At 42.4% G+C, this 26,206-nt stretch overlaps 1 protein-coding gene across 1 annotated transcript in view; it reads left to right on the top strand.

Annotated features, from left to right (window-relative positions):
* The window catches only part of LOC125450682 (paladin-like), a 115,355-nt gene that overhangs the window by 31,707 nt on the left and 57,442 nt on the right, over positions 1–26,206 (top strand). Inside the window, exons 9-15 of the mRNA XM_059645028.1 lie at positions 3,991–4,087; positions 8,724–8,828; positions 12,041–12,136; positions 13,577–13,711; positions 16,176–16,292; positions 17,179–17,358; positions 20,549–20,746. Coding sequence (XP_059501011.1) covers positions 3,991–4,087; positions 8,724–8,828; positions 12,041–12,136; positions 13,577–13,711; positions 16,176–16,292; positions 17,179–17,358; positions 20,549–20,746 — 928 coding nt within the window. The remainder of the gene's footprint in view (positions 1–3,990; positions 4,088–8,723; positions 8,829–12,040; positions 12,137–13,576; positions 13,712–16,175; positions 16,293–17,178; positions 17,359–20,548; positions 20,747–26,206) is intronic.

Below are 26,206 nucleotides of genomic sequence, written 5' to 3'. Positions count from 1 at the left end.
TGAAAATGAGGCGTTGGGGGCCAGGGAATTGGAAGTTCTGGAGGAGGTGGATGGCGTGGGTGGTGTCACGGACGTAGGTAGGGAGTTCCTGGACCAAAGGGGAGAAAATGGAGTCCAGATAGGTGGAGATGAGTTCGGTGGGGCAGGAGCAGGCTGAGACAATGGTTCGACCAGGGCAGGCAGGTTTGTGGACTTTGGGAAGGAGATAGAAACGGGCCGTGCGGGGTTGGGGAATAATAAGGTTGGAGGCTGTGCGTGGGAAGTCCCCTGAGGTGATGAGGTCATGGATGGTGTTGGAGGTGATGGTTTGGTTATCGGGTGTGGGGTCATGATCAAGGGGGCGGTAGGTGGTGGTGTCGGAGAGTTGGCGTTTGGCCTCGGCGATGTAGAGGTCAGTGCGCCCTGCTACCACTGCACCACCCTTGTCTGCGGGTTTGATGGTGAGGTTGGGGTTGGAGCGGAGGGCTGTCCGTTCTGCAGGGGAGAGGTTGGAGTGGGTGAGAGGGGTGGAGAGGTTGAGGCGGTTAATGTCTCGATGGCAGTTGGAGATGAAGAGGCCGAGGGAGGTTAGGAGGCCTGGGGGTGGTGTCCAGGAGGAGGACTTGTGTTGGAGGTGGGTGAAGGGGTCAGTGGAGGGAGGGTTAGGCTCCCGGTTAAACAAGTAAGCGTGGAGGCGAAGGCGGCGGAAAAACTGCTCGATGTCCAAACGTGACTGGTATTCGTTGATGTGTGGTTGTAGGGGGACAAAGGTGAGCCCCTTGCTTAGGACTGACCGTTCGTCCTCAGTCAGTGGGAGGCCAGCATCTGCAGTTCCCACTATCTCTCTCCATCCTTTCTACCCACTCCTTATAACTCAAAATCTTCAATCCCAGTAAATCTTTTCTGCCCATTTCCAAATTAATAATATCCCTCCTACAGAAGGGTGACCAGAGCTGTACTAATATCTGTGAGTAGAGGAAAGATATTGTTCTAACTTCTATTACGTTTATCGGAAATCAAAATTCTCAAGGAGTCAAAATCACCAATTACCGAGCATTCTGTGGCTACCTGATTTGACATGTTTAAACAGAGATGATAGAGAAATTAGATACCCAGAACTGTAAACTGTAAGGGAAACAGGAGACAATTGCTGACATGATTAGTACAGTGAAAGCTTTCAAGTTGAAATTTAACTTTGTGGGATAGCAGGATTCCAAGAAAGGAAAATACAACATTTTCCTGCAATGCTCCAAATGCAGGCAGAAAATGAAGCTGCTGTTGGAATCCTGGACATGGACAAGTTACAGTGGTTTCCTGACTAGGCTTAGCCAAGAGATCAACAACAGATTTACTGATTTTGGGCAGTTGGAGCCCTGTATGATGTTTACTTCAAACCCCTTCAAGGAAGTGAATGTTAATGATATTTCTGAACAAATTCAATGCACTGTTTAATCTTGATTGTTCCATTTTGGAAACAGAGATTGCCATCCTTCAAAATGATATTTGTATAAATATTGTTTAAACAAAGGCAATATGCCACAAATTTCAGAAGTTTTGTGGATACTGAAAAGTACAGGAACAGCTGTAAAAGAGCAATGAATGCTGCTTCCCTATTTGGATCTCGTTGTGATTCCACATTATTTAACAGAAACATAGGGGCGTCATGGTGGCTCAGTGGTTAGCGCTGCAGCCTCACAGCGCCAGGGACCCGGTTTCAATTCCAACCTTGGGTGACTGTCTGTGTGGAGTTTGCACGTTCTCCCTGCGTCTGTGTGGGTTTCCTCCGGGCGCTCCGGTTTCCTCCCACAGTCCGAAGATGTGCAGGCTAGGTGGATTGGCCATGCTAAATTGCCCGTAATGTTCAGGGGTGTGTGGGTTATAGGGGGATGGGTCTGGGTGGGATGCTTCAAGGGGCAGTGTGGACTTGTTGGGCTGAAGGGCCTGTTTCCACACTGTAGGGAATCTAATCTAATGGAACATGAAATCCAATTTTGAACATGCCTGACCAGTGATGATCTGGCTTACTCTCTAAGAATTGCCCTCTCAGGATAAACACCAGAATTTGTGGTATTGGTGGGTAGCCTGCAGTATTAGTTTCACATTAAAATAAAGACAAGCATTAATTTTCCTTTATTTTGAATATATACTTTTATAATGCAACTGCAACGACCAAATGTGCCCTTATCAATTCATATATTCTGTATATATTTAATAGTTTGTGATACGTTTTGTTAAAAGGCCTAGTGGTATTATCACTAGACAATTAATCCAAAGACTCAAGTAATGTTCTGGTGATGTGGGTTTGAACTCTGCCATTGCAGATGTTGGAATTTTAATTTAATAAATATCTGGAATGAAGAGTCTCATGATGACTGTGAATCAATTGTTGGAGAAACCCATCTGATTCACTAATGTCTTTTAGGGAAGAAATCTACCATCCTTACTTGGTCTGGCCTGCATGTAACTCTAGACCCACAGCAATGTGTTTGACTCCTAACTGCCCTTTGGGCAATTAGGGATGGACAATATATGCTGGCCTAGCCAGCGATACCCTCGTCCCATGAAGGAAAAGAAATCAGTAATAGCTCTCATTAGAGTGAAAGTGGCAATGCCTACCATATCAATGTGACCTGTAACAAGGTGCTAATGTGCAATAAACTATGTTTTGTTAGTTATTCAAGCCTCTTCTCATTAGGCCTGGATTAATCGATTAATTGCTTTGAATCAGTGATTAGAATGGAGGAAATGATAGCAGGCTGGATATCACAACCAAACTAATATTGTGTTAGGGATAGGGACTCATGAAAACCAACATAAATGTAAGAATAGTCATAAATAATACTAAAATGTAACAAATTTCTTGGATCAAATGGCTTAAATCCCACAATTTTAAAGAATGCAATTGAAAGTGCAGTAAACACTATAAATGCCCTATCTTTAATTTTTCTTGGATCAGGAATCATTCCTTTAGATTGGAAAGTTGAGCATTTAATTCCACTTTTTATAAAAGGTAAGGAAGAGAAATGAAGTAGTTATAGACCATTTAGCTAAGTATCTGTTGTCAAGAATTTACTAGAGTATGTGATTATGGATAAAGTGACTGACTACCTTGAAAATTTGCAGCTGATGACAGAAAACCAGTATGAATCTGCCTGAAAAACCTGATTGCATTTTTTGAAAAGGTAATAAAGTTAGTGGTTGGGGGCTATCTTGGGATATTATAGAAACGGACTTCCATAAAGCATTTGATAAAGTCCCTTAGAGGACACTCTTTGCGAAAACACATTAAATTGAAGACAAATTATTGACCTTGGCTGAGAATCCAGGAGACAGTAAGTAAGGTCATGGACATGTAATCTCAATTGGTAGATTGCAACCTAAGGTATTTACAAACACCTGTATTTAGGTTTTGACAGCATGGTCCTGTAACATCTTTATTTGTATTAATAGAAAGGGAATAGGCCATATTCAACCAGACTGTGCTTGGAAACCCAAAGCAAAATGGCTACTGTTACATGTGATTCCATGATTTGGTAGCACCTGCTGAACAATCCAAATTGCACTAAAGCTATACTAACAAACAATTTAAGATAGACAATTCCATTTGTGATATGGCTCAGTTACAATTGCTCGAAGCAACACACATTCATATGCAGGGACGAGTTCTCTGGAAACAAAGGCAACATGTTCAAGGCCTCCACACTTTTTGAATTACCCAGGAGTTTGAGGATGTTATAGTTTTGTATTGCTTTCTCAATGACACTTCCTTAACCAATCAGTGTCCACTTGTCAACGAGTCAGCATTCTTTTCGCCTGTCAAACTATTATGGTCTTTTGGAATTTGCTTTTCTACATTTACCCTGATGAAGGCAACATGATAATCTTGGTCGCATGTCTCTTTTTACAGCAATATTCCAGTTTTGAACTAATAATGTGAATTATTAAATCTTTCAATAAGCCTTTGTTGACGTTTGATTAGTTTAACAATCACTTGCATTGTTATAAATTTAGATGTGAAAAGAGAAGAGTTTCTGGTCAAGAAAGTCACCTTCAGATTGTTGAAAGTTTCAGTGCTTCCTTTCCAAATGGCAGAAAAATTGTTAAAGAAGTGAGTACACTTTATTTTCTTTATTCCTATTATTTTCTGTGAGTTATGTTGTCAATAGCAGATTCATCAGATTCTGTTATCTTATCCTTAGCTGCCTTGTAGCTAGTGGAAGAAATTCCAAAGTCCTTCTTCACAATTGTGTCTGTTCATTTTTGTTGTCATCCTCTTGTAACTATTTTGCATCTTTATAGCCTTCCCATAGTAAGGTGTGCAAAACTGTGCATAGTTTTCCCTTTGGAGCCCAAGTTAATAGAAATCTAGGCTCTTTAGCCTATGGACTCTGCACCAACAAAAACAGCGCGAAGGTTATACTAGTCCCACTTTCCAGTATTTGGCCCACAGCCTTGGATGTTCTGATGCTTCCAGTGCTCATCTAAGTGCATTTTAAAAGTTGTAAGGTTTCTTGCCTCAATTACCCTCCCAGACAGTGCCATCCAGACTCCTAACACCTCCTGGCAAAAAAAAGACTTGCCTCAAATTCCTTCTGAACCTCTTGCTTTTCACTCTAAATTTTGCCCCTTGTTATTGACCCCTTAACTAAGGGGAACAGCTGTTTTCTAACCATCCTATCCATGCCCATCATCATCTGACACACCCAAATCAGGTCCCCTCTCAGTCCTCAGAGATAATGGGAACTGCAGATGCTGGAGAATCCAAGATAACGAAGTGTGGGGCTGGATGAACACAGCAGGCCAAGCAGCATCTTAGGAGCATAAAAGCTGACGTTTCGGGCCTAGACCCTTCATCAGAACTGGGGGATGGGGAGAGGATTCTGAAATAAATAGGGAGAGAGGGGGAGGTAGACTGAAGATGGATAGAGGAGAAGATAGGTGGAGAGGAGAGTATGGTTGGGGAGGTAGGGAGTGGATAGGTCAGTCCGTGGAGGACGGACAGGTCAAGGCGGCGGGATGAGGTTAGTAGGTTAGAAATGGAGGTGCGGCTTGAGGTGGGAGGAGGGGATAGGTGAGAAGAAGAACAGGTTAGGCAGGCGGGGATGAGCTGGGCTGGTTTTGGGATGCAGTTGGGGGGAGGGGAAATTTTGAAGCTGGTGAAATCCACATTGATACCATTAGGCTGCAGGGTTCCCAAGTTGAATATGAGTTGCTGTTCCTGCAACCTATGGGTGGCATCATTATGGCACTGCAGGAGGCCCAGGATGGACATGTCGTCTAAGGAATGGGAGGGGGAGTTGAAATGGTTCACGATTGGGAGGTGCAGTTGTTTACTGCGAACCGAGCGGAGGTGTTCTGCAAAGTGGTCCCCAAGCCTCTGCTTGGTTTCCCCAATGTAGAGGAAGCCACACTGGGTACAGTGGATGCAGTATACCACATTGGCGGATGTGCAGGTGAACATCTGCTTGATGTGGAAGGTCATCTTGGGGCCTGGGATGGGGGTGACGGAGGAGGTGTGGGGGCAAGTGTAGCACTTCCTGCGGCTGCAGGGGAAGGTGCTGGGTGTGGTGGGGTTGGAGGGGAGTGTGGAGCAGACAAGGGAGTCGTGGGGAGTGTGGTCTCTCCAGAAGGCAGACAAGGGTGGGGTTGGAAAAATGTCTTTAGTGGTGGGGTCAGATTGTAAATGGCGGAAGTGTCGGAGGATGATGCATTGTATCCGGAGTTTGGTGGGGTGGTATGTGAGGACGAGGGGGATCCTCTGAGTGCGGTTATTGCGGGGATGCGGTGTGAGGGATGAGGTGCGGGAAATGCGGGAGACACGGTTGAGAGCCTTCTCGACCACTGCGGGGGAGGGGGGGAGAGTTGCTGTCCTTGAAGAACGAGGACGTCAGGGATGTGCGGGAGTGGAATGCCTGATCCTGGGAGCAGATGCGGCGGAAGCGAAGGAATTGAGAATAGGGGATGGAATTTTTGCAGGGGGGTGGGTGGGAGGAGATGTATTCCTGGTAACTGTGGGAGTCGGTGAGCTTGAAATGGACGTCAGTTTGTAGGTGATTGCCTGAGATGGAGACAGAAAGGCCCAGGAAGGTAAGGGATGTGTTGGAGATGGCCCAGGTGAACTGAAGGTTGGGGTGGAAGATGTTGGTGAAATGTCTGTCCTCTCAGTCCTCTCTGCTCTGAAGAAAACACCTCAAGCTTATCCAGCCTCTCTTCTCAGCTAAAATGCTCCATCCCAGGTGACATCCTGGTGAATCTCCTCTGCCTCTGCAATGCACTCACATTACTTCTATTATGTGGTGACAAACATGACTAAATTAATCTATCCAGTCATTTTCAAGGATTTGTGGACAAGCACCCCAAGATTCCTCTGTTCCTCTAAGCTTCCAGTGTCCTGTTATTCATTGAGTTCTCCCCAATCTATATCCTCCTGTAATCTAAGACCTTCCTTCTCACTGTCAACCACTCGTGATGACATTCATATCATCTGCAAATTTATGTACTATCCCTCTGACATTTTCTTCTATACTGTTTTATCTATATCACGAACAGCAAGGGACCCACTGATACCGATGGATAGTTCTAGCATAAGTTTCACATAGAACATGGAACATTACAGCGCAGTACAGGCCCTTCGGCCCTTGATGTTGCGCCGACCTGTGAAACCATCTAACCTGCACTATTCCATTATCATCCATGTATTTATCCAATGACCATTTAAATGCCCTTAAACTTGGCGAGCTTACTACTGTTGCAGGCAGGGCATTCCATGCCCTTACTACTCTCTGAGTAAAGTCTTTGATATTTTGTCCTCAACTGCTGGACTTTTGCCAAAGATTCTGTTTGTAATTGAAAGAGTTTCACAGACATGAATTCCTATGGTGCCCTGAGTATTTGTAAAATAAGGCAAATCCTGAAAGAGACACTGGGATTTTCTTGAACTGTGGTTAACCATATAAATTTGCAAAGGAACTGTCATCTACATACAAACTAAACTAATCATACAGAAGTTTGAATTGTAGAAACGAAAGAGCATGAATTTTGTTTTGCGCTTTTTATATCCTCAGCTTGTCTCAGACCTTTGTAGCTGATAAAGTATAATTAAGATGAGCTAAACTGCACAGACTACAATCCCAGTAAAAATAGTGTTATAGCCGACCAATTAATTTAGGCTTGGGCAATGGGAGAATTCCTGTTCTCTCTTGAATAGTGCCATGGAATCTTTGACCTGAACTCAAGAGAGAAGAAGGAACCTCAGGCTAATACTTTACTTGAGACTCAATGGTCCTGACTCTGAAGGTATGTGTTATATAGGTGTAGTCCTGTCACCCCTGGGGAAGTTCCCCTGGAAATCAGGTTAAATGAGGAGGTCTCCACAGGAGGTACCTGGAGCAAGTAGGGAAGCTGCAGCTGATGCTGGCAACCTTGGGTTTTCAATCCATGGTCCAAAGGGTTGGAAGATGAATCTGATTCCCAAACCTGATAGGGTACAATCCTGAATCCTGGAAAGCCAGATTTCCAACACCAATGGCTTTTGTATGAGGAGAAGTGTGATGGGAGAGATCTGTGAAGTTGAAGAGTAAGTACTCTTGCTCCTCCTATCATAGAAGTGTTGTAAAGACAACAACCCTTTTCCCCAGAGCTAATTTTGCTTTCATTCCGCTGCCAGGTATTGAAACTTGACCAGCCACAGTCAAGCATGCAAAGCAGGTCAAATTACTGGCTGCCAGCTATGCTAAAAAGTTAACTTTACAACACCCTCCCTGTGACGGAGTTGCCTGTCCACCTTTTGTTCCACCTGGTAATGGGGCGCAGGAATTACTTCTGAGAACTTGTACATTTTAACACTTCATCCAATGAAAGACACCAACTTGTAATTGGGAATTAGAATTCAGCACCATTGAGCATTGACCTTTCAGCCTGGAATACATCAGCCTCTGGAGTGAGGTTGGAACTCACAACCTCCTGAATCAGTAAGAGAATCTCATCACGGAACCATGCTCAATATGTACCTCACTTATTGTGATTCTGCAGCTGGTGAAATGTGAAACATCACATTAAAATAACCTGAACTTCAATTGATTTTTAGACTGCTCACGACTGGTTTCAAAGAAACAACCACTAATTTAAACTTCTGCAATAGTTAATCCTTTGCACACTGATAACAGGGTAAGGTAGACAAATTAAGCTAATTACAAATATACTCAAATCGATGGTAGGAGCAAATTACTGCAGATGCTGGAATCTGTACTGAAAACAAACAAAATGCTGAGGATGACTGCGCATCAGGCAGCATCCTTGGAGAAAAAACAAGCTAACATTTTGAGTCTTGATGACTCCGAGATCTGATGAAGAGTCATCTGGGCTCGAAATGTAAGCTTGTTCTCTCTCTGCGGAAGCTGCCTGACCTGCTGTGATCTCCAGCATTTGTTGTTTTCAGGATATTTAAATCGACATTCAGTACAAAGTTATTTACATAGAGTGTCATGGAATGTGCAATTTTCTGCTTATTTTGCAATTGATATTTTTTTAATTTATACACTTAATGTCAGGAAAAAGTAAAAGCAGGACTTTGGGGCTTTATGTTCTTGATAATCTGCCAACTAACATTATAGACTAGAATGGGGGGAGGGGGATGTTGGTAGTTTATGATTAAGGAAGAGTGACATCCTCTTCCAATATCATAAACAATGGACTTCTCACTGTAAAATAAAACCTGTTAAAAGACACTTAATTTGAATCTTCAGGTGGACAGTATTATGAATATTTGTTCAGAAATGTATGATTTGAAGGAAATTATTTACCTTTACAAAAGTAAAGCACAGAAGCTCACGGAGGACCATCAGAGCCAGGTAAGGCTGACAGTTCAAGTGACTTGTATAAATCGACACAATTCAGCATAGCTGGTTTTCAAGGTGGGCTTAGGATTCTCAGGAAGTTGGTGATCCTGAGCGCTCTAGTTCCAGATGAGTATCGGTACTGGAGAAACCTATTAAAAGAAACAAACAGCACAATTAAACTGGATAATTATTAAAACACAAAGTCAAAAATCTTAACTCACTGGATGAAAGTCAATTTCCTGTGACCCCTGTGTGAGGCCCAATCTACTTTAATACTTGGGATTCAGTTCAATTCAGTGGGTGAGGTGTCCATCAGTTCAGGAATACATAAGGGGATTAACACATGAACTGTTGATTTGTCATAGTTTCCCAGAGATGCTGTCATGTGTTCTGGCATCATCTGAATCTTACCTTTATACTTTTATCAAATTTTTGACCAGTCCTCCTAATATCTCCTTCTTTATTGCAGCGTCTATTTTTACCTGATTATGCCTCTGTGTTGAGGTGTTTTTCTGCATCAAAGATGCTTTGACATGCCACTCGTGGGAATACTTCTGTCTCTGTTGCTGTGAATCCATAGCAAAATGGAAAGGTGGTTGGAATGGTTTATGTCATCAGATCCAATGATGGGATATCAACACAGAACTCATTTAAGTTTGTCTTGCTGTATTAGATCGAATGTGCAACATGGTAAAATATATAAATGAGAAGTACTGCTGATACTGGAGGTCTCAATTGCAAACGGAAAGCAATAGAGGAATTTAGCAGATCTGGCAGCATCCGTCGCAAGAGAAACAGAGTTAATGTTTTGAATCCAGCATGAACCTTTCTCTTAAGCTGATGTGACAATGCTAATAGTATACCCTGTTACATACAAACTTAAAATGGATTATATGGTTTGAAAAATCCAATAGCTCACTGTTATATGAAAACATTAGATTCACAGACACTTTGAGTGGAAATTTCTACTCCCTTCAGCAATAGTGAGAAAGTTAGGAAAATAAGGCAGATCTGGAAAAGTAAAGCTTTTAATGTTGGAAAACAAAGTTCTGGTTTTCTCTTTAAAGTTTATGTGGCGAATTTAATATCTTGCTAAAGAGTGGTGACTACTTTATTTCCTTGCAGTTCCGTCTGATTATTAGCTAACTTACTTCATTTCTATACACCACACAACTCTCTCCTTCAAGAAACTAGACGGTGCCAATTCCTGACATCCACATCAGAATGGTAGCCTGGCAGTAGCAGCTTGCCATTTTCCTCTATGTCTTCACCAGAACATCCCTGCATGCTCCACAGACACTGTCCTCCTCCACCTTCACCTACACAAGTGGGCATTGCTAGCCTCACCATATCTTCGTGGCTGCTGTATCACCAACTCATACACCCTGTCAGGAGCTTGGGGACACTTGTGACTTGCATGCTTCTGAGATGTCACTGTACATGGGGACACATATCTATTTTGGGTTTCTTAGCTTCCGTTCTGTGTCTTCACTAAACTTCTGCCTCCTTGGAGGCTGCAGCCTCCTGTAACTTGCATTACTTCCATAAGGAGACCAGCAGCTTGTTGCAGTTCAGAGCCATTCCCATTCAAGCTGGTGGCTATATTACTGTACAATACTGTGCTATGACAATGCCACACCTGCACCTCATGCTAGCAAATTATGTAGTAAACACATTATAAGTGCTTCAACCAAACAGCAATGTGCAAACTTCAAAAAGAATAGGTCATTTGTGGGATGAGGGTGAATGCAAAAAGTTGGGGTTGGGGAAGGCAATAGTCAGTCAAGGAGCTCCAGTCCATAGATTTGACTGTGATCTGTCCTGCAGGTCAAGTGAAACAATTCAGAGAGTTCAGCCTGTGAGAAATTAGGTATGATACAAGTGGATAGAAGAGCAGTTAGAGATGCAGGAGCAGAAGAGGTGATGGAGTTATCCCCAATGAACAAATGGGGAGCTCATAAGGCAGGACAGTTTAGTTGCTTGGGAGGGTGAAGTGATTGGTGCAAACAACAGTGAGAGCTGTAGTCAATATACACCAGATGTGTATGCAGTGACAGAATTAGAGGGAGTTATGGCCCTGTGTACGAAGTAGGGGTGAAAAGATTGTGGCACTATTGCAGAGCACGGAAGACTATTAGCTTTTTACAAGCACTGATGTGTGTTGTGTTCCACTCTGGACATTGTATTCACCCAGGCCAATATTCCAGTCTGGGCTGGCTGAGTCTGCCCCGAGTGTCTTCTATACAATTCAGCAGGAAGAGGCACTGGCTGTTTTACCACCACCCCACCCCAAAGGCACCTCCAAGTCCCTGTCAGGGGATCAAGGAGCCAACTTGACTGGTTGCCCCATTTTATTGGGGATAACAGTGGAGAACCTGAGGGTGAAGGGGCAGATGTTGGCTTGCAGCATTTGAAGTGACATGTAGCTGGGCTTTAACTATGGTTCCTAGAGCAGAAAATGTGCAAAGATCTGGCATCCTTTCTACCTCCCCTGCCACATGATTCTGTGATAGGGCCACCAAAGAAGCCTTTGCATCATCAATTAAATAAAGAACAGAGTTGTAATCGGTCATGGCAGACTGGGTGCCATGAAACTCACATGAGAAAACACTACCAAGGAGATGGGAAAATTCAGCCTATTGTATCTGGGCTAGTATAAGACAACTCGCTTAAAGAGCAGTGCACGCCCAACATGTGTCATGCTGCAAATGGCCCAAGTTAAGATGGAGTCTGAGACCTTTATGCCCTGAAATTACCTATTACAATCATGATGGTATCATGAGCTTGTCTCTTAAAAGTATACTGACATATTAATTGTGAGATGTACAACAATAACTGGCACATTTTGTTATTTATTCTTGATATTCCTGCAGTTTGAAAGTTTTCGGACCATAGTTACATAGGGCTCCAGATAGCTTTAATTTGTTTTTCAGATGTGGGAAAGAAATTGCAACATGTCTCCGAAAATTTAGTGGGAACCAATTCAGTACTTGTAATATTAATGTAACAAAAAGTATTTATAATGCTTTGCACAGTAAAGTGGGGATATTATTTGTAACATTCTTAGCCTTGTACATATTGGGGAGGTAGGTAGTATAAACATTTATGATCAAATCAGGCCGATACTCTCGGGAATAAATGGTGAATCACTTCAAAACTATTTAATTGTTTTGCCTAATTATGACAAGTTTGATTTTTGGTAAAATTATCTTGTATTATTTTAGGAAATCAGTTTACGAGAAAACCTGATCAGCAAAACCTTCCAGATAATTCAGACATATTTCTACTTCATTGCTTTCAACAGCTATCTTCATGAACAGGTCAGAAGCATTAATATTTATGTACAGGTCAGTATGGACAGAAACATTATAGTGTGGATTATATTGGTGGAAAGTTGGAAGTCCAAAGTAATTCACAGACATACGGGTTATTCTCCTCTGTAATCCTATCCAACCTTACATAGGGTTAGAGTTGGAACATCACAGAAAATTTATCAAAAAAACAATTTTCACACTGTTCATTTTAGTATACAGTTAATTGAATGTATTGTGCATCCAATATTTTGATATCTGCTTATAGCTTGCTGTTGATGAAAGGAAGAATTCACATTTATACCAGCTGTCACAACCACAGTGTGCCTCCAAGTATTTTACACCCAATGAAGTACTTTTGAAATGTGGCCACTGTTAAGACGTAGGAGTCATGTCAGCCAACTTCAATAAACTGTCAGATTCCAGCTACAATGATAAGAGAATGAGCTAACATTTCTGACTGGTCATTGCTGGACGCATTCAGTTGGAGAGAGAGATAGTAGGAACTGCAGATGCTGGAGAATCTGAGATAACAAAGTGTGGAGCTGGATGAACACAGCAGGCCAAGCAGTATCTTCGGAGCACAAAAGCTGACGTTTCGAGCCTGGACCCTTCTAGGCCTGAAATGTCAGCTTTTGTGCTCCTAAGATGCTGCTTGGCCTCTGTGTACCTTCAGTTGGACTCTCTGTTCCCCTGGTCTGCCTGCCATCCTTAATTGAAAGTGGCTCCCAGATGTGATTCTTTAATTAGCCAAAAAAAAACTGAAGGAACTGCGGATGCTGTAAACCAGGAAAAAAAAACAGAAGTTACTGGAAAAGCTCAGCAGGTCTGGCAGCATTCGTGAAAAAAAATTCAGAGTTACCATTTCATGTCCGGTTCTGAGGAAGGATCCCTGGACCCGATGTGTTAACTCTGATATTTTTTTCTTCACAGATGCTGCCGGACCTGCTGAGCTTTTCGAGCAACTTCTGTGTTTGTTCCTTAATTCGCCACCTCTGGGAAGATTGTAACCAATATCCCACCACAGCCCTTTCTGGGTTTCTGACTCTCAGTTTGGACTGACATTGAGAATGGGGATTCAACTTGAAAAGTTCACCCCAGGGGAGCTCATCCAAAGCGCAGAGCCTCCAATCACATAGAACTCCACTGAGGCTTCAGCTTAGATGATGTGCTCAAGTGTCTGGATTGGGGCTTGAACCCATGCTTTTCCGTGAAAGTAACAGTGCTACCACTCAATAATGCCAACACCGTGGAACATAAGTTCATTAGGGATTTCTAAAGTCATTAAACACCTTGTTGCAATCTTAGTATCAGAACATGGTTTTATGCAATCTAGGCCCAAAACGACAGCTTTTATGCTCCTGAGATGCTGCTTGGCCTGCTGTGTTTATCCAGCTTCACATTTTGTTATCATAGTTTTATGCAAACTATTTTTAAATCTATTTCCAGTATCCGTTAGCTTTCTCAGTCATGTTCAGTACCTGGATGCGGAGAAAACCCTTCTTGTACAGGCTACTGGCCGCTATGTCCAGACTGGAGATGAAGACTCCTGCCAATCTCATCAGCGGCCGGCATTGTGTTCTAGTAAGTCAGTTGCATTCATTGAGAACTTGTTTCAAGTCAACTGAATTTCTGTGGAAAGGAGGCATGTTGTTCTTACAGGCTACAGATAAGGCTGGTTTCCTTGGCCATCTGGTTTGTAATGCAAACCATTTCCACTCCCCCTCCCATTCTCTAGATGACATGTCCATCATGGGCCTCCTGCACTGCCACAATGATGCCACCCGAAGGTTGCAGGAACAGCAACTCATATTCCGCCTGGGAACCCTGCAGCCATATGGTATCAATGTGGACTTCACCAGTTTTAAAATCTCCCCTTCCCCTACTGCATCCCTAAACCAGCCCAGTTCGTCCCCTCCCCCCACTGCACCACACAACCAGCCCAGCTCTTCCCCCCCACCCACTGCATCCCAAAACCAGTCCAACCTGTCTCTGCCTCCCTAACCGGTTCTTCCTCTCACCCATCCCTTCCTCCCACCCCAAGCCGCAACCCCATCTACCTACTAACCTCATCCCACCTCCTTGACCTGTCCGTCTTCCCTGGACTGACCTCCCTACCTATACTCTCCTCTCCACCTATCTTCTTTTCTCTCCATCTTCGGTCTGCCTCCCCCTCTCTCCCTATTTATTCCAGTTCCCTCTTCCCATCCCCCTCTTTGATGAAGGGTCTAGGCCCGAAACGTCAGCTTTTGTGCTCCTGAGATGCTGCTTGGCCTGCTGTGTTCATCCAGCCTCACAAGATAATTGTGTTGTTGTGTTATGCCTAAGAGCTACACATCTGAATAGGGATTTATCATCACCAGTAGAAATCCTGTTTAGAAGGCAAGTTAAGATAACTGCAAAGCCATCACCTGTCTAAGCTCTCAGATGTACAGGATAAACTTCTTGAAAAACAAAGGAGAATGAAGATAGCACATGACAGACATGCAGATGCAGAACTGTCTAACCTATGTATACAACTGAAAGTCACAGCTATACATCCAATCCAAGGAACGTGGTTACCGTCAGAGGTTTCCAAAATACCTGGTGGGCCTAGTTGTGATGAGATTGCAACACCAAAAGAGTCAATATTGAATAGAAACAGAAGCCAAATCAGGGAATTGTACAATACTACAACTGTGCATATTTCACACACTAAGATACATCTGATTAACACAGGTATCGAAGAACACCATGCCAGTAACGAACTTTCTAACAACACAAAAGAGACCAACATACCAAATATTTGAGAGCAATCAAGTATGACATCTATGTCTCCAGAAGTTTGTACCTTCATGAGACCCAGAAAGACGAACAAATCCCCTATAGAGTCATAGACCCGTATAGCATGGAAACAACCTCTTGGCCCAACTGGTCCACGCCAACTGTGTTCCCAAACTAAACTAGTTCCACTTGCTCGTGTTTGGCCCATTTCACTCCAAGCCTTTCCTATTCATGAACTTTTCCAAATATCTTCAAAATGTTGTAACAGGACCTGTATCCACTGCTTCCTCTGGAAGTTCATCCCACACTCAAACCATTCTCTGTTTAAAAATGTTGCCCCTCATGTCGCTTTTAAAACTTTCTCCTCCTACCTTAACAATATGTCCCCTAGCTTTAGACTCATCACCGTAGGGAAAAGACTCTTGCTACTCACCTTATCTGTACCCTTCATGATTTTATAAAACTCTATAAGATCACCAAGAATTGTTATCCTTGTGTTCAAATCCTTCCATAGCCTCATTCTTGTTTATCTCTATAACCTTCTACAACTTTCCAAGATCTCTGTTTCCTCCAATTTTGGCCCCTTGTGCATCTTTGTTCCAATTGTCCCTTCATGGACAATGGTACCTTCAACATTGAGGCCACAACTTCTGAAATTCCCTATCTAACTTCTTCACATATCTAAGTTTCTCTTCTCATTCAGATACTCTTGAACATCTAGCTCTTTGCTAAGTACTTTGCTTTAATCTCCTTTTGTAGCTTGATGCTGAACATATCTGATAATGCTCTTGTGAAGTGTGTGGGCCCTTATATTACATTACAGGTGCTAAACAAATGCAAGTTGTTGTATATGCACGCTTGATGGTCTGCATAGTAGAACCTATTCGCAATTGGCAGAAGAATTGAACCAGTATTGTACGATGCCCTCCAGATTTAATATCTATCTCCAAATGTAAATGTTTCCACACTTCTGCCTATCATTTTTCAGGTAGTACCAGACAAGTATTTAATGGATCGCTAAAGAAACTTCCCGACAAATTGTGAAAAAAACAATTTCCCTTTGGCTGGTCTGAATAATTTCAAGGCTCAAAGTCTCAAAACACCTTTCTGATAATGTTTAAACTGTTTTCGGTTCACTGCTTGTTAATTCTACAGGAATGAAAGCAGGTTAAGGAATAGGCTCACACAATATTAATAAAATGATCACTGACCATTCTATTCTTTCTTATTTGAAAGCTCAATATACTTTACAGCCTCAAATGAACCCTGTGCTTGTGACCTACAGTTTGCAGATGAGTCCTTGGATCTTGATGAAATGAGTAGTCTGAGGCAAATGAAGGTGGCAAACTACAGAAAAGTTTCAAAAATGCCTGTATGTGGAATGGCACAACCAAATCCAGAGGTCAGCAATCCCATTCATTTTCACCATGTACTCCGCTGTATTCAGTAAGATAGCCTCAATTATACTAACTTGCAACTCTGTGTAACAGAGTCTCTAAATACTAGTTTAGGATCTTGTGTAAGCTGTGTGATCAGTTGGGCAGTATCTTCACAATCAGTTGACCAATCCTTCCAATATTGTTTGATAGTATATCTAAAATAATGGGCACATCTGGTTACTGACTAGTAGATGCTTTGCATTCTCAGACCAACTCCTATAAATACTAGTTTTTAACTCCTGTATGATTTGGTGGACAGCTCAGCCATATGGTGGGAAGCCTATTCTGGTGAACAAATTGAACATGGAATGGCTAAAGGCTACTCTACTGTTCCTCCCTATACCACTGGCTGTATAGTTATTTGCTGGTTTAAACTCCTCTAAGTACTGTCTATTAATTATATATAATGGTGGATGCCTCTCCATGTACTGATGGGCACCAGTCCATTGTTCTTTCTGTATATTGTAGAAGAGTCCTTCCATATGCCACTGACTAAGGTCCTCTGTATAATTATGGATACTTCCTTTGTGCAACAGTATGTACTGCCCTCTATATATACGGTATTGGAGCACAGTTAATTTATACATCAGTGGGCGAGGTCCTTTCTTTAACCCCCAATGAGCAGGCTTTCAAAAATTGGTCAGCTGACATGTTGGGCATTGATAAGTAACTTCTTATAAGCCCTCCACACACTGGTGGGCAATCATTTCTGGGAGATTGCAGACATAGCTGTGAGCCAAATGCAATTCCATAAATGTCAATTTAACTTGAAAAGTTGAGGCGCTTATGCTAAGAAAAATCAGAGCACTGGGTGCCCAAGATCTAAAGGTAAAATAATTTTGATTACAGGGGCTGGTGCATGTTCTCTCCTACTTGACAGATGATTGCAGGAAATTTACCCGAGTTTTATGTTTGAACTTGCGAGAGGAAGCAGTGCTGGAAGGCGATGGAAAAATGTACTCGCTCAGAGAAGTCAACAATCTCCAACAGGAGATCATCATTCCTGTGACAACAGTGGAGCAACTGGAGGTGAATACCCTCAGCTTCTCATTACCGAGCAAATGATAGTTTTTAATATTGACAAAACAATAAAGACTTTGCTTTGACTATAAATGACTTATAGGTATAAGGCAGGTTTGTTCATGTGCTGCAAATTTGGGTGAAGTACTTGTGGGTTTGGAGGCAGAAAATTAGAATTGGTGTTTGTAAAATGCTACAGGAAAAAGCATTGTGTGGTCCCTTTAAAAGATGATGTGGTTCTTCTGTGCTTAGAAATTTAAAATGGATGTCTGTTTGCAGCAGTTTGTAAGTTTGAAAGAAAGAGAGAACACCTGAATTAAAACATTTGTATTGAAAGGCTGTACAGTTAGCAGGCCAAGCATCAGTTTATTTTTAATAGGACATCAAGCTTTTGAATTTAGCCAATCAATTTGAACCAGGAAATTAGATTCCAAGAAACAATTAAATTTAAATCCGATGGTTTTGACTACATAGAAACAACCCTATTGTAAGAAATATTGATATGTCATCAAGGGTATAAATGAAGGGGGCAGTTGGACAAAGCGTCAGAACTAGCTACCATCTACCAGAGCTAACAGCCCTCAGCTCTCAGCCTTCTCTATGTCTTAGAGAAAATACCACCTAAATAACAACAGTATCAATGGCACAACTAGATAATGTTCCTGGCAGAAGAATCAACAGACAAGATATTCTTGACAGAACAATTGGTAGAGAAAGCATAAAACATTCTGGAAGGCACATAACCTGGTTATAATTTTGAAAGACTAAATCCTTTTTTATTATGTAAATGGGTATTGCATTTATTGGAACAGCATACTATTAGAATCTTGCTGTATTGAGGAATAGTTGGTTGTTAGAAGGGATTTGCTGATAGCTTAGTTAATTAGTTCACTGTTAGAGTTAGATAAGCAAATTGTTACTTGTTGATTTTAGAGTGTCAGGGATTTTTTTTATTAAACCACACTAGAAGTGCAAAAAAACAGGTTACAGCACTTTTTACACTTCTTTTACAGATTATGGGGTGAGATGCTTCTCTTTGGGTGTTTTGGTTTGGTTATCAGAGGGGCTCAACCTCCACTTTATAACACATGTTTGATGTTGCTCTTAATTACATTCCACAAATTCAAAGATGAAACTGTCTTTCTGAAAGTCTTCTTTCTAACTGAGTCCCTTGAGAACCAATGCTATAACCTTTCCTTTTATGCTGCATAATTCCCAGTGACCAGTTCCTAATGCAGATATCAAGGGAATGTTTGCCTGGATCAACACATGTCTTGATCACTTTATGATGCCTCTGGACCTTTATCTGCATTCCTTTGACAAACACTCAGCAGGACTGAGGCTCTGCGTTAGCAATAGAATCATATGTCACAAAAGAAAGCAACTTGATATAAGACCTGAAGATGGTTGTGGGAATCTTTAACCAGATTCACCCTTGTTCTTTGCTTCCAATTCTGAAATAAAAACAGAAAGTGTTGGAGGAACACAACAGGTGTAGCAACATCTATGGAGAGAGAAACAAAGTTAACATTTTAAATGCAAGATGACTCTACTTCAGAAGTAGTGGACGAAAGCCACAAGGTAGTTTAATGACAAAAAGCTCTTGTCTTTAAGGAAATGTTTTTTATTGCATAATTGTAATCAGATGCAAGTTATAGACATTGTTTTCTTAGCACTCACTCTCACTACATTTGCATTGACCTTACCAATTACCTATAGACTGTCAGCCTCTGGGTGGGTCACAGCTTATGGGGTCTTTAAAGCTCAGTGACAGGTTGCTAGCTTCTGTGGCTTGCTTTGCTTTTTTGTAGAGAGGAAGAGACAGGTAGCTGGTGATGGTGGGGATCAACGAACAGTCAATCTGTCTGTCAGTTGGGTGGACATAACGTTATCAATGTCACAGCTGCAGCATGTGACAGCAGGAAATGTGGCAAAGCTACTCCATGTGTTTCAAGCAAATGGTCACATGTCAAAATCCAGTGTGAATAATTCTTATTGGGGTGACATGGGAGTGAACAGTGAGTAAAGGGGTACAGCTACGGCCAGTCAAGGAGTTTGATTTAATTCCACTTCACAGGGTTGGCCATGGTCAGATAATTTGTCCTAAGAGAGACTGGAAATCAATGGCTTTTCAAAACAAGGAATTAGGCTATAGTTAATCGTGCAGGCCAAGTGCCTCAAGTCCGAGAATTGCAGGAAGGGCAGTCAGCGTGCTGTTGAGACATCAGTCAGTGATCAGATCAAGGTCTTTGCTGTGTCCTACAAAGCCATTCTGGGAGTCAGGGTGAGTCAGTCCTTTGTGGGGGTTGATCAATAAAGACCAGAGGGTTTATGAAGGAGCAATCAATGAAGTCCCAAGCAAAGTAAGCACCGCAAGTCTTGGAGAGGACTTCATTGTACTGGGTCTGTGAGGGAAAGGAGACAGTCCTGGGGTAATTGGATATGGTAGGGTGGGACACTGTAATAGATAGGAGTGGACTGGGATTTCTGGAAAGGGGCGGAGGTACAAACAGGCCACAAGAACTTTGGCTTCTAAAAGTGGAGAATGTAGACCCAACAAGGGTTTGGGAATTTCCAAAGTCAAGGGCTCTGGGGTAAAGTGGGCATATCAGTAGTTATGCAAAGGGCCTTAACAGAAACAGAAGGAGGCTGAAAATTCAACAGGGACAGTAAAACAGGAACAGACATGAAGGTTGGGTGATCTTTATGTGTGAGAGGTGGAGCCTGCAAATCACTCACATTGAAGCAACGTTGGAACCTTGCTATATTGGATCGAATGTAAACTTGTATTAAATGCACACAAAGGCTGACATCCACATGGAAAGTGGATGGAATATATTTCATCTAATGCACAATGCCACATCATTTTTGCTGGTGTAGGACATTTAATAATGTGGGGACAATGTGTATTTCCTGTTCTAGTGGTAGCTTTGTAGCTTCCGTTTGGGCTAAACCAGGATTGTGGATTGACTGACAATTGTAGAAACTGCTAATATTCCATTTCTCTTGAAACCAAAATGGGCATCTCATTTTACCGAAGGTTTTAGGCCTCAGCAACAAGTTAATGCTTCTGTTCATTTTGTCATGTGGGAATCAAAGGAGAAATCTGTTCCGCAAGGGGCTGCAAATGAGGAACTTTCTTCTAACACATTGTAGTTGAGGCTCAACTTTAATTTTGTTTCTCTTTATCATGATGCAGGAAGTTGAGTCTGCCTCGAAAATAGATGTGTTGAGCTCGAAGAATGCTATAGAGACATGGCGTGAAGAAACAAAGCAGCTGAAGCAGTTTGCATCTTGTAACACCCTGCAGGAGGTTTATACTCAGATAACCATGCAGTTTCCCCAGCTGTATTACAAGCGCATTCCAATCACAGACTGCGCAGCTCCCAGAGAAGAGGTAAACTTGTGTGACTCATTCACGTTGTTGGTTTTTATTCTATTTGTGATTGTTAGCCTTTGTTGTCCCAAACAGGGTAGGGAAGTAAGCACTTACATGTATATAGTCTATTTCACAGCCTTGCAATGTCTCAAAGCACGTCACAACCAATTCAGTACTTTTGAAGTGCAGTCCCTATTGTAATGCAGCAAATGTACACACAAATGGATACATGACCAGACAAGGTATATTTAATGCTGTTGGTTGGGGGATAAATTTTGTAAAAGACATTTGGGGAGGACTTCCTAACTTTTACATCCACCTGACAGAGTAGATAGAACCTTGAGTTAATATCTGGTCGTGTATATATAGGACCTTTTGATAATGCCACACTAGTCTCGGCCTGGATAATGTGATCAACTTTCTGGACCATAACACCATAAGCAGTATAAGCAAGAGCCGGCTGATCTGCCCGCTTCCCATTTCTCCCCCTACTGATCAAGAATCTATCTATCGCAGCCTCAAGTACAAAAAAAAAGACTCTGTCCCTACAGCTTTCTGAGGTAAGTAGTTCCAAAGACTCTCCACCCTCTGAGAGAAGAAACTCCTCCTCATCTCAATCTTAAAATTGGCACCCCTTTATTCTGAGGCTATGCCTACTGATCTTAGACTCTCCCGTGTGTCGTGGAGTCATATAGCATGGAAACAGAACCTGCAGTCCAGCCAGCTCAAGCTGACCATGTTCCCAAACTAAAGTAGCCCCACCTCCACTGCTTGGACCATATCTCTCCAAACCTTTCCTATTCATGAACAAATCCAACTGTAACTGTACCTGCATCTACAGCTTTCTCTGGCAGCTCATTCTATGCACGAACCACTTTCTATGAAACAGTTGTCCCTCGTCTCCTTTCACCTTAAAATTATGCCCTGTAGTTTTGAACTCATCCACTCTTAAATGACTCTTGTCATTTGCCTTATCTAGTTACACTGACAGACAGCAAAAGATTGTAGTTGTTCTCTCTAGGACAGGAAAGGCCAAGAGAAAATGTCATAAATCAAAAAAAGTTCTGTTTTATTCATTCATGAATATGGTGCTGGACCAGCATAAATTGCCCATACCTAATTGACCAGTGACCAGTTAAGATTCAATGAATTTTCAGTGGGCCTGGAGTCACATTTAGGCCAGACCCAAGGAAGGACAGCACATTTCTTTCCTGAAAGGATGTTAGTGAACCAGGTTGTAAAATTATTGAAGTATTATTCAGAATCTTCCAAAACTCTTCCAATAGAGCATCTAGGATTAGAAAATTCCTAATAGCGTGATGTAGTGTAAAGGATTAAGAGGGATAAGGATCATAAACTGGTTGTCAGTTGTCATTACTAGATTCTTTTTTATTAGGGACAGAATAATTGAAGATTTGGACAAATGTGAGCTGGTCAAGGAGAATTAGCATGGAATCTTTTTTATTCTCTAGTGGGCCTTTGGCAAATCTGGCTGGCCAGCATTTACTGCCTGTTCTTCGGTGCCTTTTGAGTTGAACAGCTTGCTAGGCTATTTCAGAGGGCATTTCGTAGTCAACCACATTGCTACAGGGCTGCCATCGCATGTAGGCCCGACCAGTCAAGGATGGCAGATTTCAAAGAAGAACAAAGAAAATTACTGCACAGGAACAGGCCCTTTGGCCCTCCAACCCTGCGCTGACCCAGATCCTCCATATAAACCCATCACCCATTTTCCAAGGATCTGTATGCCTCTGTCCCTGCCCATTTGTGTATCTGTTTAGATACATCTTAAATGATGCTATCGTGCCCGCTTCTACTATCTCCGCTGGCAACACATTCCAGGCACCCACCATCCTCTGTGTAAAGAACTTTCCACGCATATCTCCCTTAAACTTTCCTCCTCTCACTTTGAACTCATGACCCCTAGTAATTGAGTCCCCCACTCTGGAGAAAAAGCTTCTTGCCACCCACCCTGTCTATACCCCTCATGCTTTTGTAGCCCTCAATCAGGTCCCCCCTCAACCTCCATCTTTCTAATGCAAATAATCCTAATCTACTGAACCTCTCTTCATAGCTAGCGCCCTCCAAACCAGGCAACATCCTGGTGAACCTCCTCTGCACTTTCTCCAAAGCATCCACATCCTTTTGGTAATGTGGCGACCAGAACTTTACGCAGTATTCCAAATGTGGTCGAGCCAAAATCCTATACAAATGTAACATGACGTGCCAACTCTTGTACTCAATACCCCGTCTGATGAAGGAAAACATGCCGTATGCCTTCTTGACCACTCTGTTCACTGGCGTTGCTACCTTCAGGGAACAATGGACCTGAACACCCAGATCTCTCTGTGCATCAATTTTCCCCAGGGCTTTTCCATTTACCGTATAGTTCGCTCTTGAATTGGATCTTCCAAAATGCATCACCTTGCATTTGCCCGGATTGGACTCCATCTGCCATTCTCCACCCAACGCTCCAATCTACCTATATTCTGCTACATTCTCTGAAAGTCCCCTTCACTATCTGCTACTCCACCAATCTTAGTGTCATCTGCAAACTTGCTAACCATTATATATATCATTATAACCATCTATACCTTCCTTCAAATCATTTATGTATATCACAAACAACAGTGGTCCCAACTGGTCACAGTTTTCCATTTTGAGAAGCTCCCTTCCATCACAACTCTCTGTCTCCTGCTGCCCAGCCAGTTCTCTATCTAGCTAGTACACCCTGGACCCCATGCAATTTCACTTTCTCCATCAGCCTATCATGGGGAAACTTATCAAACACCTTACTAAAGTCCATGTATATGACATCTACAGCCCTTCCCTCATCTATCAACTTTGTCACTTCCTCAAAGAATTCTATCAAGTTGGTAAGACATGACATTCCCTGCACAAATCCATGCTGCCTATCATTAATAAGCCCATTTTGTTCCAAATGTAAATAGATCCTATCCCTCAGTATCTTATCCAGCAGCTTCCCCACCACTGATGCCAGGCTCACCAGTCTATAACTACCTGGATTATCCTTGCTAACCTTCTTAAACAAGGGGACAACATTAGCAATTCTCCAGTCCTCCGGGACCTCACCTGTGCTCAAGGATGCTGCAAAGATATCTGTTAAAGCCGCAGCTATTTACTCTCTCGCTTCCCTCAGTGACCTGGGTTAGATCCCATCCGGGCCTGGGGACCTGTCCACCCTAATGCCTTTAAGAATACCTGACACGTCCCCCCTCCTTATGTCGATTTGACCTAGAGTAATCAAACATCTATCCCTAACCTCAACATCCGTCATGTTCCTCTCCTCAGTGAACACCGATGCAAAGTACTCATTAAGAATCTCACTCATTTTCTCTGACTCCTCGCATAACTTCCCCCCTTTGTCCTTGAGTGAGCCAACCCTTTCTCTAGTTACCCTCTTACACCTTAGGTACAAATAAAAGGCATTGGGATTTTCCTTAACCCTATTTGCTAAAGATATTTCATGACCCCTTTTAGCCCTCTTAATTCCTCATTTCAGATTGGCCCTACTTTCCCGATAATTTTCCAAAGCTTCGTCTGTTTTCAGTCGCCTAGCCCTTACGTATGCTTCCTTTTTCCTTTTTGCTAGTCTCACAATTTCACTTGCCATCCATGGTTCCCTAATCTTGCCCTTTCTATCCCTCATTTTCACAGGGACATGTCTGTCCTGCATTCTAATCAACCTCTCTTTAAAAGCCTCCCACATATCAAATGTGGATTTACCCTCAAACAGCTGCTCCCAATCCACATTCCCTACCTCCTGGTGAATTTTGCTATAGTTGGCCTTCCCCTAGTTTAGCACTCTTCCTTTAGGACCACTCTCGTCTTTGTCCATGAGTATTACGGAATTGTGATCACTATTCCCAAAGTAATCCCCTACTGAAACTTCAACCACCTGGCTGGGCTCATTCCCCAACACAAGGTCCAGTATAGCCACTTCCTGAGTTGGACTATTTACATACTGCTCTATAAAACCCTCCTGGATGCTCCTTACAATTCTGCTCCATCTAAACCCCTAACGCGAAGTGAATCCCAATCAATGTTGGGAAAATTAAAATCTCTCATCACCACCACTCTATTGGTCTTACATCTTTTCATAATCTATCTACATATTTGTGCCTCTATCTCACGCTTGCTGTTGGGAGGCCTATAGTACAGCCCCAACGTTATTACCACACCCTTCCTATTTCTGAGCTCTGCCCATATTGCCTCACTGCTTGAGTCCTCCATAGTGCCCTCCTTTAGCGCAGCTGTGATATTCTCTTTGACTAGTAATGTAACTCCTCCACCCTTTTTTACCTCCCTCTCTATCCCACCTGAAGAATCTATACACTGGGATATTTAATTGCCCATCTTCCTGTTCCCTCAGCCAGTTCTCAGTAATAGCAATAATATCACACTCCCAGGTACTAATCCAAGCCCTAAATTCATCAGCCTTGCCTACTACACTTCTCGCATTAAAACAAAAGCAACCCAGACCATCTGTCCCTCCGCGGTCATCATCTGCCCTCTGCCTTCTCTTCCCCTTAGCCACACTAACTTCATTATTTAGTTCCTTACTGGCTTTAGTTATGACCTCCTCATTTGGTTCCCATCCCAATTCTGTCACATTACTTTAAACCCTCCCCAGCAGCATTAGCAAAAGCACCCCCATGACATTGGTTCCAGTCCGGCCCAGGTGTAGGCCGTCCAATTTGTAATAGCGCCCCTCTGCCAGAACCGGTCCCAATGTTCTAGTTTCCTTCCCTGAAGGACACTAGTGAGCTAGATATGTTTTCCCAACAATCGACAATGGTTTCATCAGAGGATTTTTAATTCCAGATTATTGTTGATTTCAAATTCCATAATCTGTAGTGGCAGGATTTGAACCCTGGCCCCCAGAACATTAACTGAGTTTCTGGATGAATAGCTTAGCAATAAGACCATTATGCTATCACTTCACCATCATGTATAAGTAAATCTAATTAAGCCTTCTGAAGTGTTAACATTATGGTATAAGCAGAAGGCATTCAACACATTTTCACGCATGAGATTATTACTCATAATGAGGGCACATAGATTCGCTGGCACCTGCATGCCTAGAAGTGATGAGGTTAGGAGATAAAATGTAGGGGTGATGAGTGATGAGTATACAGCCAAATTGGCTCGTTGTGGGGGTCCCAGCTTTTCACCAAATTTTTGCTGATGATAAGCTATGAGGTTAAAAGTGCAGATGGGGGGTAAGATGCAAAGTAACACTAAGAGATTAGGAGATTGTGCAGATGGAGTTCAATGTGCAGAGGTGCAAGGTGCACTTTAGATCTATGAAAAGTAATATTTTCTAAATGGTGAGAAGCCAAAATGATGAGAGAGATTCAATGGAACAAGCACAGAAATTACTAAAAAATTTCAGTTCAGGTGCAAAACAAAAGTCAAATAGAACCTTGGTCAATATTACAAAAAAATCGTGTGAGC

Source organism: Stegostoma tigrinum, chromosome 3 (genome assembly GCF_030684315.1).
Source record: "Stegostoma tigrinum isolate sSteTig4 chromosome 3, sSteTig4.hap1, whole genome shotgun sequence".
NCBI classification, from domain to species: Eukaryota; Metazoa; Chordata; class Chondrichthyes; order Orectolobiformes; family Stegostomatidae; genus Stegostoma; species Stegostoma tigrinum.
Note: the sequence above shows the minus strand (reverse complement) of the source record. Positions and strands in the feature narration are given on the sequence as shown.